Source organism: Mucor velutinosus (genome assembly GCF_035048745.1).
Source record: "Mucor velutinosus strain NIH1002 chromosome Unknown tig00001569, whole genome shotgun sequence".
Lineage (NCBI taxonomy): Eukaryota > Fungi > Mucoromycota > Mucoromycetes > Mucorales > Mucoraceae > Mucor > Mucor velutinosus.
Genome location: NW_027041921.1, coordinates 16,066 through 30,763, shown reverse-complemented (window position 1 = coordinate 30,763; position 14,698 = coordinate 16,066). Strand labels below are relative to the sequence as shown.

At 40.7% G+C, this 14,698-nt stretch overlaps 3 protein-coding genes across 3 annotated transcripts; all 3 read right to left on the bottom strand.

The window, feature by feature from the left end:
* Positions 1-48: 48 nt before the first annotated feature.
* On the bottom strand, positions 49-744 carry ATC70_012177 (uncharacterized protein; the record flags this gene model as incomplete). The annotated part of the gene is made up of 1 exon (XM_064831359.1): positions 49-744. One exon carries the CDS (start codon positions 742-744, stop codon positions 49-51), a length of 696 nt encoding a protein of 231 aa, XP_064677639.1.
* A 5,688-nt stretch (positions 745-6,432) lies between these two features.
* Positions 6,433-8,567, bottom strand: ATC70_012176 (uncharacterized protein; the record flags this gene model as incomplete). Its single annotated transcript, XM_064831358.1, has 5 exons — positions 6,433-7,144; positions 7,215-8,106; positions 8,165-8,240; positions 8,303-8,362; positions 8,424-8,567. The coding sequence occupies 5 exons, from the start codon at positions 8,565-8,567 to the stop codon at positions 6,433-6,435; spliced, it is 1,884 nt and encodes a 627-aa protein (XP_064677638.1).
* A 1,948-nt stretch (positions 8,568-10,515) lies between these two features.
* On the bottom strand, positions 10,516-14,589 carry CCT6 (T-complex protein 1 subunit zeta; the record flags this gene model as incomplete). The annotated part of the gene is made up of 7 exons (XM_064831357.1): positions 10,516-11,007; positions 11,061-11,186; positions 11,238-13,894; positions 13,952-14,089; positions 14,149-14,320; positions 14,402-14,466; positions 14,529-14,589. 7 exons carry the CDS (start codon positions 14,587-14,589, stop codon positions 10,516-10,518), a joined length of 3,711 nt encoding a protein of 1,236 aa, XP_064677637.1.
* Positions 14,590-14,698: the final 109 nt, after the last annotated feature.

The following is a 14,698-nucleotide window of genomic DNA, read 5'->3' as shown; positions in this document are numbered from 1 at the left end:
TCAATGATTGATGGATGATAGAGGCTAACAGTATGAGGATGTGTATATTTATTGAGTGGAGTTGATGGCAGCTTGAGCACCATTGAAGGAATCCATGACATGAGCATAGCTGGGCATACGCTTAGCAAACAAAGCAGCCATGCCGTTGATATCGTGTCTCCAATCACGACCCAATTCACAAGCAACAGCAAACCAGTTCATGAGTTGGACACCAGCTTGTTGCATTCTCATCCAAGCAGCTTCGCGGACGGGATCAGTAAAAGTACCAGAGGCATCAGTAACAACAAAGACCTCGAAACCAGCCTTCTTGGCAGAGAGAGCGACAAAAGTAACACAGACATCAGTAACAATACCAGAGACAACTAATTGCTTCTTGCCAGTGGCACGAACAGCATCGACAAACTCTTGAGAATCCCAAGCATTGATTTGACCAGGACGAGGAATATAGGGAGAGTTAGGGAACATGGCCTTGAGCTCAGGAAGCATAGGTCCGTTGGGGCCATCTTCGCGAGAGGTGGTAAGAACGGTAGAGACGTTAAAGTACTTGGCAGTATCAGCAAGACCCATGACATTGGTATAGTAGGAATCAGGGTTGTAGTCTTGAACCAAGGAGAAGAGGCCAGTTTGATGATCGACAAACAAAAAGGCGGTATCGTTGACATTGAGACGATTATAGAGGTCAGCAGAGACAGAGGATACCAAGGCGGCAGCACCGAGAAGAGTGGCAGTGAGAGAGAAACGCATTGTTAAATGGTTTGAATGAGATGAATTGAATGATGGAGAAAAATCAGGAAGAGTGCATTCTGTTAAGCCTTTTTATACTTGTGAATACATGCCCTTAATCGGTTGATTTATGCTCTAGAATTTGAAATTGTACAACGCTTTAGCAAGTTGTTTCATTCTTCCCAAATCCTGCTAGGATTTATAAATGTATGTAAGCTTTCGGAAAAGGGGACATAAAATTTATTGATGCATATCAACAAGGTCTTCCTGCTTATGGATGCCTTACGAATCATACAAAAAAAGTGAAACCTTCATTGTTAGATCTTTGATGAAGCAGGGCCCTCATATTCCTAATCTCCACATGAATTTTGATAATTCCCAGGTTTCATGATATTAGTAATTCTCCTGGTATTTGCCATCATTTCCCAGTTCTAGATTTGATGTCGTGTCAAAATGCCAGTTATTTTATCTAGATGATGGAACTTTGTGGCATTTGAGAGCAAGGCATCCTTGATTAAAACATTACGATGTACGTTATAATACGGGCGTGCTTTGATAGCACATATTTCGCAATGTTCCCCTAGTGTAGGTCGTGCGCATTGCGCCTCGGATTGACCAATCCCTCAGGTATATGCCAAACATTTCATCTAGATTAGACAGATTCTATCGAGGATATATAATTACACATAAAAAAAAACATTGTATTGTATTTGGGAAGCATAGCATGCTGAGATACATCTACCCTCAGATGTATCAATTCAAGGTACAAGTTATTTAGACGATAGATTCATTGTCATTGATGTGGATTTTATTCATAAACCTGACGAGCTTTCAAAACATCCAGTGATAATCAAACATCGCCAATCAAGATTCATGCGATAGGATTCTTCCTATGTGTGCTATCAAGTTTTAGGCAATTCTCAGTGAACATACAAACATTTACGTAAGCCACTTGGCTGAGGAAGCTTTTTGTTTTCAATTGCATTGAAGCTTGGTGTTGCGTTGCTGTATGTATAGAGCACAGCATGCTTCATAGACAGTAGATGAGTCATGTGTTGCGATAGCCCAGCTGATTTGCACAATGTTAAAATCAGAGCATTATTATAGCTTACGAGTGTTTATGCTTCGGCTGGCTCTCTACCTTCGCTTCGCTTCGGTGAAAACCAAACTGAGTAGCGGCAGCTCGCGCTACTAATTTCTCATGCGTATCTTATCAAAATACTGCTACTTTTATTTTGACCCTCCACTTACGTATAAAACCCCTTCATATTTTTTGTGGACCTGGTTCTTGTGTGATGCTCTACATCCATATAAACGTAACTACTTCGTATGCGGGCAAGCAGCATACTAGTATTTCCCCTTTTTAGTCCTTAGTGTTTCTAATACAGCAAAATCTGAGTGTATTTGAGCAGCGTTTTCTTGCGTTCATGGCCTTTTCGGATCGTCAGAATAGCACCAAACAATTGCTCTCATCTGGCAGTTACTTTCTGATACCATTGCTCAACTTTTTGGGGACCAAAAAAAACATAACCAAAAATCGACCAAAAATCATGAGGTACCTCTCATGGCTTTCATTGAAAATCAAACGATCATGTTTTTGGCCTTGATAACGAGGACTTTTACTATGGTATACGAGCCTTTCAGCACTTCGGGTGGTTTCCTGACCTACGCTTCGCTTCGGTGGAAACCAACCTACGTTCAAACGGCTCGCGCTGCCGCGGGCCTTTGGCTAATATCCCAAAATTAATATAGCTAAAATGTTAGAAGAGGAACCCTGATTGTTGATTGATATATAATCACTAATCATATGAGTGTTTATGCTTCGGATGGTTCTCACCGAAGCGTAGCGAAGGTAGAGAACCAACCTGCGCAGCGGCAGCTCGTGCTACTGATTGCTCTTGCGTATTTTATCAAAATACTGCTACTTTCATTTTGACCCTCCACTTACACATAGTAACCCTTCATATTATCTGTGGATCTGATTCTTATGTGATGTTCTACATCCATATACACGTAGCTACTTCATATACGGGCAAGCAGCATACTGGTATTCCCACTTTTTAGTCCTTAGTGTCCCTAATACAGCAAAGTATGAGTGCATTTGAGCTGAATTTTCTTGCGTTCAAGGCCGTTTTAGATCGTCAGAATAGCCCCAAATGGTTGCTTTCATCTGGCAGTTCCTTTCTGACACTTTTGCTCGACTTTTTGGGGACCAAAAAAACATGGTCAAAAATCGACCAAAAAGCATGAGGTATCCCTCATGGTTTTCATCGAAAATCAAACGATCGCATTTTTCATCTTGAAAATGAAGACTTTTACTATAGTATATCTTGAATCAAAATGTTTCTATCAATCCAAAGCAACCTCTGAAATTATCTTTGTGGGACTTTGATATGTAAAATTTCGACATTTTGGCCATAAATCTCTTTTCATATTTTTACAAATCATTCAATAAGTGATTTCAAAACATCTATTTTACTTAGTACCATTGGAAGCGCCTTGAAAAGTACTCCAGGAAAGCTTAAGGAAGCATGGGGTGATTATCATACTTCACTTAGTCGAATCTGCAAAAATAGCTCGATCGAGTCCAGGATCATCAAAATTTGTCCAATCTGGAACAGACTATGATTCTGGGTTTGAATTAATTTTGGCTGGTAGGGCCAGCTGGAAAACTCATGCCCTTTTCATAAGGCAATACAGTAGTAAATGCCCTCGAAGCGTATAGAAAGTAGGTGGAAGGTCATAGCACTATCGTTTATAATGATATTTTATTGCCTTCTATATCGTTCATAATGATATTTTATTGCATTCTATATTTAATAACGTTAGTCTGGACATTGACAATGCATGGGTTGCATAAAATGTCTGCAGTAAGTAATGAAATCTCTGAGGCTCTGAGACGTCGCTCAAATAAAACATTGACAGCATTGAGCAGAGGAAAGAGGGTAGAAATAACAGTGGTTTTTGTTGATTGATTGTAAAATCATTATTCTCATATGAGCCAGGACAGATAGATGCCTTGAAACTCAGGTTCCATATTAGGATTGTAAAGTGCAAAAGTACTGAACATTTATTATGTTATGATATGAGCCAGGACAGATAGATGCCTTGAAACTCAGGTTCCATATTAGGATTGTAAAGTGCAAAAGTACTGAACATTTATTATGTTATGATATGAGCCAGGACAGATAGATGCCTTGAAACTCAGGTTCCATATTAGGATTGTAAAGTGCAAAAGTACTGAACATTTATTATGTTATGATATGAGCCAGGTCTGATAGATGCCTTGAAACTCAGGTTCCATATTAGGATTGTAAAGTGCAAAAGGACTGAACATTTATTATGTTATGATGATATGAGCCAGGTCTAATAGATGCCTTGAAACTCAGGTTCCATATTAGGATTGTAAAGTGCAAAAGGACTGAACATTTATTATGTTATGATATGAGCCAGGACAGATAGATGCCTTGAAACTCAGGTTCCATATTAGGATTGTAAAGTGCAAAAGTACTGAACATTTATTATGTTATGATATGAGCCAGGACAGATAGATGCCTTGAAACTCAGGTTCCATATTAGGATTGTAAAGTGCAAAAGTACTGAACATTTATTATGTTATGATATGAGCCAGGACAGATAGATGCCTTGAAACTCAGGTTCCATATTAGGATTGTAAAGTGCAAAAGTACTGAACATTTATTATGTTATGATATGAGCCAGGTCTGATAGATGCCTTGAAACTCAGGTTCCATATTAGGATTGTAAAGTGCAAAAGGACTGAACATTTATTATGTTATGATGATATGAGCCAGGTCTAATAGATGCCTTGAAACTCAGGTTCCATATTAGGATTGTAAAGTGCAAAAGGACTGAACATTTATTATGTTATGATATCAAATCAAAATGTTTCTCTCGATCCAAGGTAGCCCCTGAAATCATCTTTGTGAGACTTTCATATGTAAAATTTCGACATTTTGGCCAGAAACCTCTTTTCATACTTCTGTAAATTACTCAATACGTTTATTCAAAACATCTATCTTACTTGGCACCATTGTATGCGTCTTGAAAAGTACTCTAAGAAAGCTTAAAGGAGCAATTTTTTTTTTTTTTTTTTTTTTTTTTTGTAGGGGAGTCGAGCTCCAGGTTTTATTTAAAGTCCTTTAAATGTCATGCTGAGGGATAGAAAAGACTGTTGGTGGACCCAATGTCTGCAATGAAGGGGAATAAGATATTTTTTGAACTAAGTTGGGAAAGAAATCTACTACTAATAAGGTGCGACTCCTAGAGCCAGTACAGTCTTGCGGAAAATCGTCAAAATATAGATCATGGATAAGAGCACAAAACACCAAACGAGGACATCAGTACTACGTCAAAAAAATCAAACAACTTGCGTTCACCAGGATTTGAACCGGGATCCTCCCGTTGGCATACGGGAGTTTTACCACTTCGCCCTACCACCAGGGACAGCTTAAAGGAGCAAAGGATGATCATCATATTTTACTTAGTCGAATCTGCAAAAATAGTTAAATCAAGTTCAAAACCATCAAGATTTGGCCAATCTGGAAACAAGCTACGATTCTGGGTTTGAATTAATTTTGGCTGGTGCGGCTGGTTAATCATATATGAGCCAGGCCTGACAGATGCCTTGAAACTCAATTTCCATATTATGGTTGTAAAAGTGTCTAGGGACTGAACATTTATTATAATATGATATACGAACCATGCCTGACAAATGCCTGGCAACTCATTTTCCATATTAGGACTGTAAAAAATGTCTGAGTATAAATATGAATTTCTGTGTGATGAACCCTGAGTAAGCATTTGTCATGCCAGGTAAGACAACACCGCATAATTCTCAGTGTAACCGAAGCAACATATATTATTCGACGTGCTGTTTTACAAGCATCGAGTCTGGTACACGGTTCAGAGAGTTGAAAATTTATACAATGCTGATGTATGTGCGGCATGCCATACAGCCTTTTATTAAATGAACATTGTTATACCCAAGCAGGAATTTGATTATACGCTCCAACTTTACGCCAAATTGATGGTAATAAGTTAGTATAAAACGCTTTTACTGCAATCTATTGTCGAATAAGCCAACCAAGGAGTACTCTGAAATGTGTCTTGATGTTTCCAAAGGGAAAAGCTATATAGCGGCTGAAGATGCATTTCACAACGGCCTTTATTTATATGATCAAGCAACAAAGTTCAAAAATAAAGCTCATTGCTAGCATGAAGGCACAAGCTCACAGCCTGTCAAATTTGAGGCGAACTAAATTCAGGTCTAAACATTTTTGTTAATATCACTAGGCCTGTGCAATGATCATCGTCAATGGACATTACTTCAACATAATTAGTATGATAGGCTACAATGATAAAAAAATGCCATCATGATTTAAAATGCTCTATTTTCAAGTAGAAAAAGGTTTATTATAACTTTGAGCATGTTTGGATGTAGTAGCGGCATAAATCTGAATTAAATAGAATAGTAAAAGTAAGAAAAAAAAAGGCATATGTGGTTGCAAGTTTGGGATATATGTATGTCAAGTAAAAATAGATGCGCAAAAAAGAATAGAGGGAGCGACAAAAAGTGTGGATACAAATATATATCTGGAGATTTAGGATTGCTAAATTTAATATGCTTTGGTTGCCGATTCAGTATGTACATGGTATTCATTTTTCGTTTTGAATAAAAAAGATCTACGTCTACAATGGAGGCGAAGATTGGCTAGACTTGGATCTGGATTTGTTGAAACGTGGACTTCGACGCTTAGTTTCAAAAGAACGAGAAGGGTTACCTTCCATAAATTCGCCTTGATCTGCGTCTTTCTCATTCTCATTCTCATTTTCGTCTTCTTGATCGTCACCCATGTCGTTATCGTTGATGATATTCTTGGTATCGTAAGATGATGATTGTAGACGAGTGGAATTGGTGTTTGATGGCTCAACAAGATGGTTTTGCGGCACAAATTCAACAGGCAGCATGCCTCGCATGATTTGACTCGATCTGTGATTCCACTGTGATGATGGCATTTTGTCTGCATTTGCATTATAGAAGGACTGAGAGGCGTAGCCACTATCAGATGAGGTTTGTTGCTGAGGCTGTTGATGATGATGGTGATGATGATGATAGTTGTGGTGGTGATTATATATGGGTCTTAACGTGTCTGCATCAGGCGTTGCACGAGCAATATAACTGTCATTGTATTTGGGATAGTTTTTTTGTTGTTGATTGCTAGCAATGGAGGAAGAGGAACTTTGTCCTTGTTGAGTTAGAGGTTGTGTGATATCGTCCTCTGAAGGTTGTCTTTGACGTCGTATCACCGTCTCTTTATCCCCATAAGTGTCAGCTGAACCACTGCCAGAACTACCATTTCCATTGGAGTTGCCGTTGGAGCTGGAGTCAGCAATGCTACCACTGTAAATAAATAAAAATTAGAAAAAAGTCAAAATGCTTCAAATGTTAGCAATTACGTCAAATAGATTACCTTCCAGGCGATGCTTGTTTTGCTCTCTTTCTGGCTCTACCAATGATGCGATTTGCAGCGTCTTGCTTGGATTTGAATTCATTCAAGTACTCTTGATAACGATGGTACTGTGGAGTCTGTCTGTATTGCTCAAGGGCAGCCAAGTATTCGTCTTTGGCCCGCATGGCTCTGCGTTCATAAGATTGCTTCTCAATGTGGCTGAGATTCTTCCATTGATCGCCAACGATTTTAGCCAATTCAGCAAAAGACAAGTTTTGATTTTTCAATTCAGCGCGAGAATCGTTTGAGAACATGATGTAAGCTGAGGGAGGCTTTATAGGAGCATTGCGATCAGGTTTAGCATGACGTCGGTATTTTCGCTTAGTGGGAACAGACTCATTAGTGTCGATTGAGTCAGCATCGTCATTCGAAGAGATACTGTTGCTACGAGTTTCGATTGTGTCGTTTCGGCCATTTGCTGTCAAGGCGCTGTTGTTATTGCTGATGCTATTATTGTCATTGCTATTTCTAGTGGAAATGCTACTTGGTTTACTGGCAAAGCTGCTTGCACTACTGTTCATGAGTGAACTAATGCCACTGTCCATAGACGAATGTGGATGGACAGAGGAAGGCTGTTGGTGGTGCATTCGAGATCGCACAATGTTTGGGTCAGAGCTAGAGTTGTTGCCGCTGCTTGCACTGGAATTGCCACCAATACCGCTATTCATGCTACGAGGGCTGGTCAATCCAGTGACAATACTGTCGTAGACGGGCAGGCTGTTGGTCAATAAGCCATTGTTAGTATTGTTATTGTAGATATTGCTGGCGCTGTTACTCGTGCTGCTGCTATTGTTGATGCGTCTCATTTCGTCCATTTTGGAAGGGGTATTTGGCATTAATTCAAGATGAAATTCTAGATTCAGGAAGCTTAATATGGACACTACCACAACTAAAGACAAGATGTAACCTACTTGCACCCATCACATTAGTAACAAGCGGCTGATCACGAGGAATTCCTTTGATATTAGCTATTTCTCTTTGAATCAACTAGATCAAATTTGTGTTATTTTTTTTAGGACATTACGTATGAATATTTCATCCGCATTTACCCTTCTGTGACCTCGCTTCACATTCATGAATATCATGTCTTCCTCTGTGATTTCTAGAAGCTAAAATAAGAATAATTTAGAAGGAAAGGCAACAGGTTTTTTTTTTTGAAGTCCCTTTTACCGAAGTGACAGAATCGAAGCCTTCTGACAAAAATATAGCCACATACTGATCAAGATGGCAGTGGTGGAGAAACTCTTCCACTGACTGATATTTGCAATCAATGTAATCGAAATTATTGTTGTGTTGTGCTTGTAGTGTCTGCATTGCTTATTGATGTGTTGATTTTTGATTGTTTGACTTGAATGATGATAGTTAATCTTACGAGTATTTAAGATGATGAAGAGGCTTTGTCATGGAAAAGATGTAAAAAGTGAAAAACGGAAGAAAAAAAGAATAAAAATAGTTCTAAATGGGTTCGTCGTCTAACAGCCTTTATACTCATCTTTCAAATGGGAATTACTGGATTTAGCAGATTGATTTTTTTGTTTTGGTTGGATCATCGATTAGCGCCAACTTGGATCTTCGATTGCTAATGCACTTGCTCTTATTTGCAGCTATTAAGGCACAGCTATCATGGTAGATACCATCAGTACATTTGCATCTGTACATCACATTCGAGACCTGCTCTGTACCGTATTCATCAAATACGATGAAATGCAAAAATATGGGATCATTAACGTTTATCTAAATCTGGAAGGCACGCTCTTTCAAATCGTTCATCAGGAATCGAAGATTTGGCCTGTATCGACCGATTTTGCTTGATGGAGAAAAAAGTATAATTTCAATAACGCACTGCGAGGCTTCTCCCTTGTTTTCAAATTTGGTATGCAGGCCTTGCTTCATCATGACTAGTTTGCCTTTCCCGATAATTTTTTTTTTTTTTTTTTTTTTTTTTACAAGCTTGTAAATGTTGACGGCTAATTGAGACCATTCACATCATCCATCAGATTCGATGGCGATGGCTTTTGCTAGCAACTAAAATTTGCTCGAATGAGAAGAGCCCTTGGTATCTTATCTTTATTAATCATCACTCATCACTCCTTGTTTTTTTTAGGCTTTAGCTTCTAGATTTTATTCGAATGTTCCGCCATTTTACGGGGTTGGCAGTAGTACATGATTTTCTGGGTGTGTGTCTGGCATTGTTTATCCTGGCTTCTGTGCAACATTTAGTGTACGAATTAGAAAATTATCCCACATGGAAAATAGATATTCATAAGCTACGTTTCGTGTTTTAGCATGCCATGTAAGGAATCAGAGGTTATATTGGCTCCAAAGTACTACATTTGTACTACACTCCCTTTCCATGCTTCTTGCTCAATTAACTATTGCATATACTCATCTCTATATGTGACACAGTCCTGATACTCACATCTGATAATGCTACACAAATGATATCACAGAATAATCAAGAAGTTTCTCCTCTTGTAAATAATACATTGCAACGCTTTTAGCCTGTCAATCCAATAGCTACTACATTCAGCTACTAGGGGAAGGTTGCTTCATCGCTCATCATAGACATTCTCCTATAAGACTCCTCGCTGTGGAACCTTCCTAGAACTTCTCGGAATTAACCTTATTAGGGTTCAGCCATTTTTTTTTTTTTTTTTTTTTTTTTTTTTTTTTTTTTTACCTTCCCAAGAATGATATTTGACAAATTTTGAACGAAAAAGACTCGGCATCTCTCAGCATCAACACCTGCTGAAAAAAAAACATCGCATCATAGGCTATATGTTGGTTAGCTTATATTTGAGTTCATTCTCCATGTTGTCATTAAATGTGCTTTAGATGCGTTTCAAGCCCATGTTTATAACAACGATGACAGAATTTCTTCGTCTTTGGTCTACTAACTTGAGTACATGTGTGAACAGAAGCAGAATTTAAGCAAAGGAAACAAAACAATAGTTTATATTTTCGCATCTACGCCAAATTTGCTGCGCCTTGAAATACCCATGTTGACTAAGAAGGTGAAACTTCGGTGAATGACTCCAATGCTGTATCCCATCTTCGCAATAGAATTAAATGGCATATTTTTGGTTCCCTGTACTACATCTTTCATGACGACAACTATGACTACAGTGACATTCAAAGCACCAAGGAAAGTGTGCGATACAGCGCTTTATGATACAAACAAGAAGGTTTTTTTTTTTTTATATTGTCTATGTGAATATATGATAACTGATATACAAAAAATTAAGGTTGAAACCATTTAATTTTACTTGCGTTGTTTCTTTTGAGATTTCTTTTGTGCCCCCTTCTTGCTCTTGCTGGAAGAATCACCATTGATGAACTGCAGGACTTGATCAATAGGAAGCTCGCCCACTTGAGGCTTGGGTTGTGCAGGCTCAGGCACGGAAACAGGTGTGGTTGTGCTATTCAAAGCAGCATTGTTCTTTTCTTCACGAGCACGCTGGGCAACAATCACAGCGTTGGTGGTCAATTCCTTCAACCACAAATCACTGTCTTTGGTTCTAGCATCTTCAGGTCCGAGCTTCTTTTCAAACACATCAAATGCAATACGCTCAGCTGCCAAGGCCTTGGGGAAGTTGCCCTCCAATGTGTATGATCTAGCAAGGACATGGTAACCAGTAGCAGTAAGGACATGCTCCTTACCCAGCACTTGTTCAGTAGTGGTACAAGCTCTTTCAAAGAACTTGGTGCTGGTAGCATAATCACGGAGAGATTGGAGCATAACACCAGCATTGTTCTATAGAGTGATATCGTTAAGGGCTATTCGAATCGGATCAAGTTCAAACTTACATCGGCTGTGGAGGAATCAGGATGGCCAGGACCCACAAGGAGATCCCAGTAGTATAAAGCGTGATGAATGTAACGAAGAGCAAGCTTGGTGCGACCAGCAGCATGTTCAAACAAGCCAAGATTCAACTGCATAATATGGTTAATGTCATGGAGTTTGTTTGTAGCATTTCAACTTACATAATGATGGATGGTTTCAGGGTGATCAATACCACAAGTTCTCTCAGCAGAAATGACAGCCTTGCGTTGGAGATCCAAGGCAGATTCGCGGTCTTCGCTGTGGTGATAGATCATAGCCAAAGTAGCATAGCATTTGCTAGTTTCGGGATGCAAGAAACCATAAGTTTGTTCATGCAACGACAGAGACTCAAGCAACAGTTCAAGACCCAATTGTCTGTGACCTTGAGCAATACTCATCTTGCCAGCCTCAAAAGTCTCTTCGGCAAACATGCTTCTTGAAGATGCTTGCTTCACAGTGGGCATCAAATTTAAGATATCCTCAGGAATAAAAGTAGTAGTGCGACGAACAGGACGCTTGAGACCATCTTGTTGATGCTTCTTATTCTTCTTGCCGCGAGAGCTGGATTGTTCTTGCTTCTTACGGTCGATGGCTGTTTGGTAAGCAGCATCCTCAGCGAGATTGGCAGCGCGCTCTTCCTCGGTGTAAGGCTCGGCACGGTAATTTCTGGTGCTGATTTGGACACCAACACGGATACAGAGTTCACGAAGAGTAGGGATAAAGTTGAGCTTTTCAATAGCGTCGTCTTCCAACTTGTAACGGAAGCGAAGTAAGACTTGTTGAGCAACGAGTGTCTTCAAACCAGCAGGTGTAATTTGGGCCCATTCAAAGTCATTGCGGTTAGTACCTTCAGGCAAGACAGGAGAAGGTTTGGCATTGAAGCCAGCACCGAGCAGACAGTTGAAAAAGTGAGAGATACAGAGGCTGGTGTGTTCAACAGGACACTTGCTGAGGTACTTGCGCAAAAGGCGCTTGCAGGCACGCACAATCATTTCTTGAATAGCGAGTTGACGGACATGCTCGATACGCTTATCCTTGCTGATAGCAATCAACTCGGTAAGCTTACCGAGATAACGCATGTTGATACCACGACGATGCATAGCTTTGGTCAGAGCATCACCGTCCAAGGGAGAGATGGAGTATGAGGCAAAGTCGAGCACGATACTGGGCACGATTTCCTCGGCCAAGAACTTGGAAGCATCACGAATCACTTGCTCGTCTTGCTTGAGCTGCTCGCCTTCGGGCTGCTTGGCATCAGTAAAGACATCCGTGTTGAAGTTGAGCTTGAACTCATTCACGTCAATCTTGATCTCCTCTTCCTCCTCTTGTTCCTCGACATTTTCCTTGTTGGCCACAGCCTTTTCTGCTTCAGCAGCCTTGGTTTCGCCCTCCTTTTTATCCTCAACAGCAGCAGGCTTAGCGTCACCTCTTTCCTTCTTGATTTGGTCAGTCTTGGCCTTGACCCATTGTCTAAACTTGTGCTCCCAGAACAAACTCATCAATTCAGGTCTCAACAGAGTCATCTTGTGGGGATAAGCAGGCTTGTCGTCATTTTCAGCACATTCCTTCTCCTGAAACTCAATATCGACAGGATTCAGTCTGTAGAGATCCAGCATGTAGCGACGGCCGTCAGCACCGAGCAAGCCCTTGGTTTCTTGAGAGGTGTACAGCTTGGATTCAGTCTTGCTGTCATCAATGACGGTGTGTTCAGCTAAATGAAGCGACTTGGCAACATCCTTGGCCAAGGACTCATGGAAGCCAGCATCAGAAGAGATTTGAACACCATTGTCGACAGAACCATAGACGATGGAGTTCTCGTCTTGGCGACGGAAAATACCAGGAACGATGCTTTGAGCAACGATACGTTCGCCCTTGTAATCAACAATGACACTAGCTAAAGTGTACAAACCTTCAGAGTCGATGCTATTCAGAATCTTGACGCCCTCAAGATCTTTGCTAGTAGCAACGTGAGCTGCTTCATCAGCACCGAGTTGCTCAAAAGTGCCACGACCATCATTTCCCTTACTGAAGAAGATGTTGTTGTAAATGTACATGTGAGATTCTTCGGCTTCAAGAGGGTTCAAAGGAATGACAGAGCCATTAGCAACGGCCATAGCGCCACGGACAGCAGCCTCAGTGAATTCAGCTTGCACTTTGGTAATCAAACGCTCACGCAATACTCTTTCTTGCAAATCAGTCTTTGGCAACTCACGGTGAGATTGGAGTTCGTCGTTCCAATCACGGAGACTCTCCACAGCATCAGCACCGGCATTCAAGTAGGTTTCGCAAGGTCTGGAGGGGTCGTACAAGTGTTGGGGTGCCTCCACAGCCCAAGGATGATTGGGATAGTAAGTGTTGACGGGGAGCACTTCCAGCATGTGGTGACGAGTGATGAAATTTTGCAACTCCAAAAACTTCTTTTGGAAGAGTGGGGAGATCTTTTGCAACAGAGTGATGAGAGAGTGAGCAGAGGCTCTCTTGGTGTAGCTGGGAGCAGGGTCAAACTTGTTGTTGGTTGAGTTGTTGACAAAGAAGCCCTTAGTGGAAGCAGTAATGTGGATAATCTCATTCTCCAAGGTGGTTACTGCCAAATACAAGAGGTCGCCCTTCAGCTTTTGTTTGTGAGGCACTGGGTTCCACCCAGAGAGAGTCAAGCTCTTGATACATTCAGGGGCCACTCTTTGAAAGTTGCTGGGAACAAGCTTGGAAAGCTCGGAGCGTTCCTCGATATTGACGTTGGTGAATGCATGTTCGGGAATAGGTTCATCAGAGAACAAATCATCAATCTTCTTGTCAGCTTCAGCAACAATTTCCTCGTCTGCAAAAGAACACAAGAGTCAGTAACATTGCCCTGAATTTATAATCCACAACTTACCAATTTCGCCTGTAATAGCGGTCAAAAATGAAATGGCAGGATCAATGCCGATAGTAGAGGGATTGGGCTTGTAGGGACCACCCAACAAATCGCGGAGACGACTGATGTGGAGTCTAACATCGCGTTCAGTGTAATTGTCTACACAGACACAAAATGAGCACTTTCTACCCTCGTCCATTTTGATTATTGCAACTCACCTTCAACCAACTCGAGCTCGCTCTCGGTTGTAATACCATCAATTTCGCCCAATTCAAGGTAATCATTCACTCGTGCACCCTTATAGGCTAAATAAAAGCAAGAGTTGGCGCACGTATCAGGAGATTCCATGATAGATTGCTTGATATCCTGGATATTTTCACGAGGACTGGCCTATAACGCATCCAAGCAAACGTCAGACGGCGCTCTCTCTCTCTCTCTCTCTCCACCCTGATTTGTAACAAAGCAACTTACAATGATCTTGATATCTTCGCCTCCTCCAGGCAATTTCACAGTGAGTTGATAGGTTTCTTCAAGAACTATCATGTTGTATAGAGAGTCAATCAAGGCATGCCATAGTATGCAGCATGTCCCAATTTACCTTCTTCAGGGACTTGTTCCTCGACTGTCACCTGTTGTTCCTTTTCTTGTACGTCGGTCATACTATGGCCAGAACATTCATTAGATTATGCTACGCGAGGGCTAATGCTGTCTCCATTCCACTTACATTGTAGCTGATGTTTTCTCTAGACAGTTGGTTGTTAAAGAGAA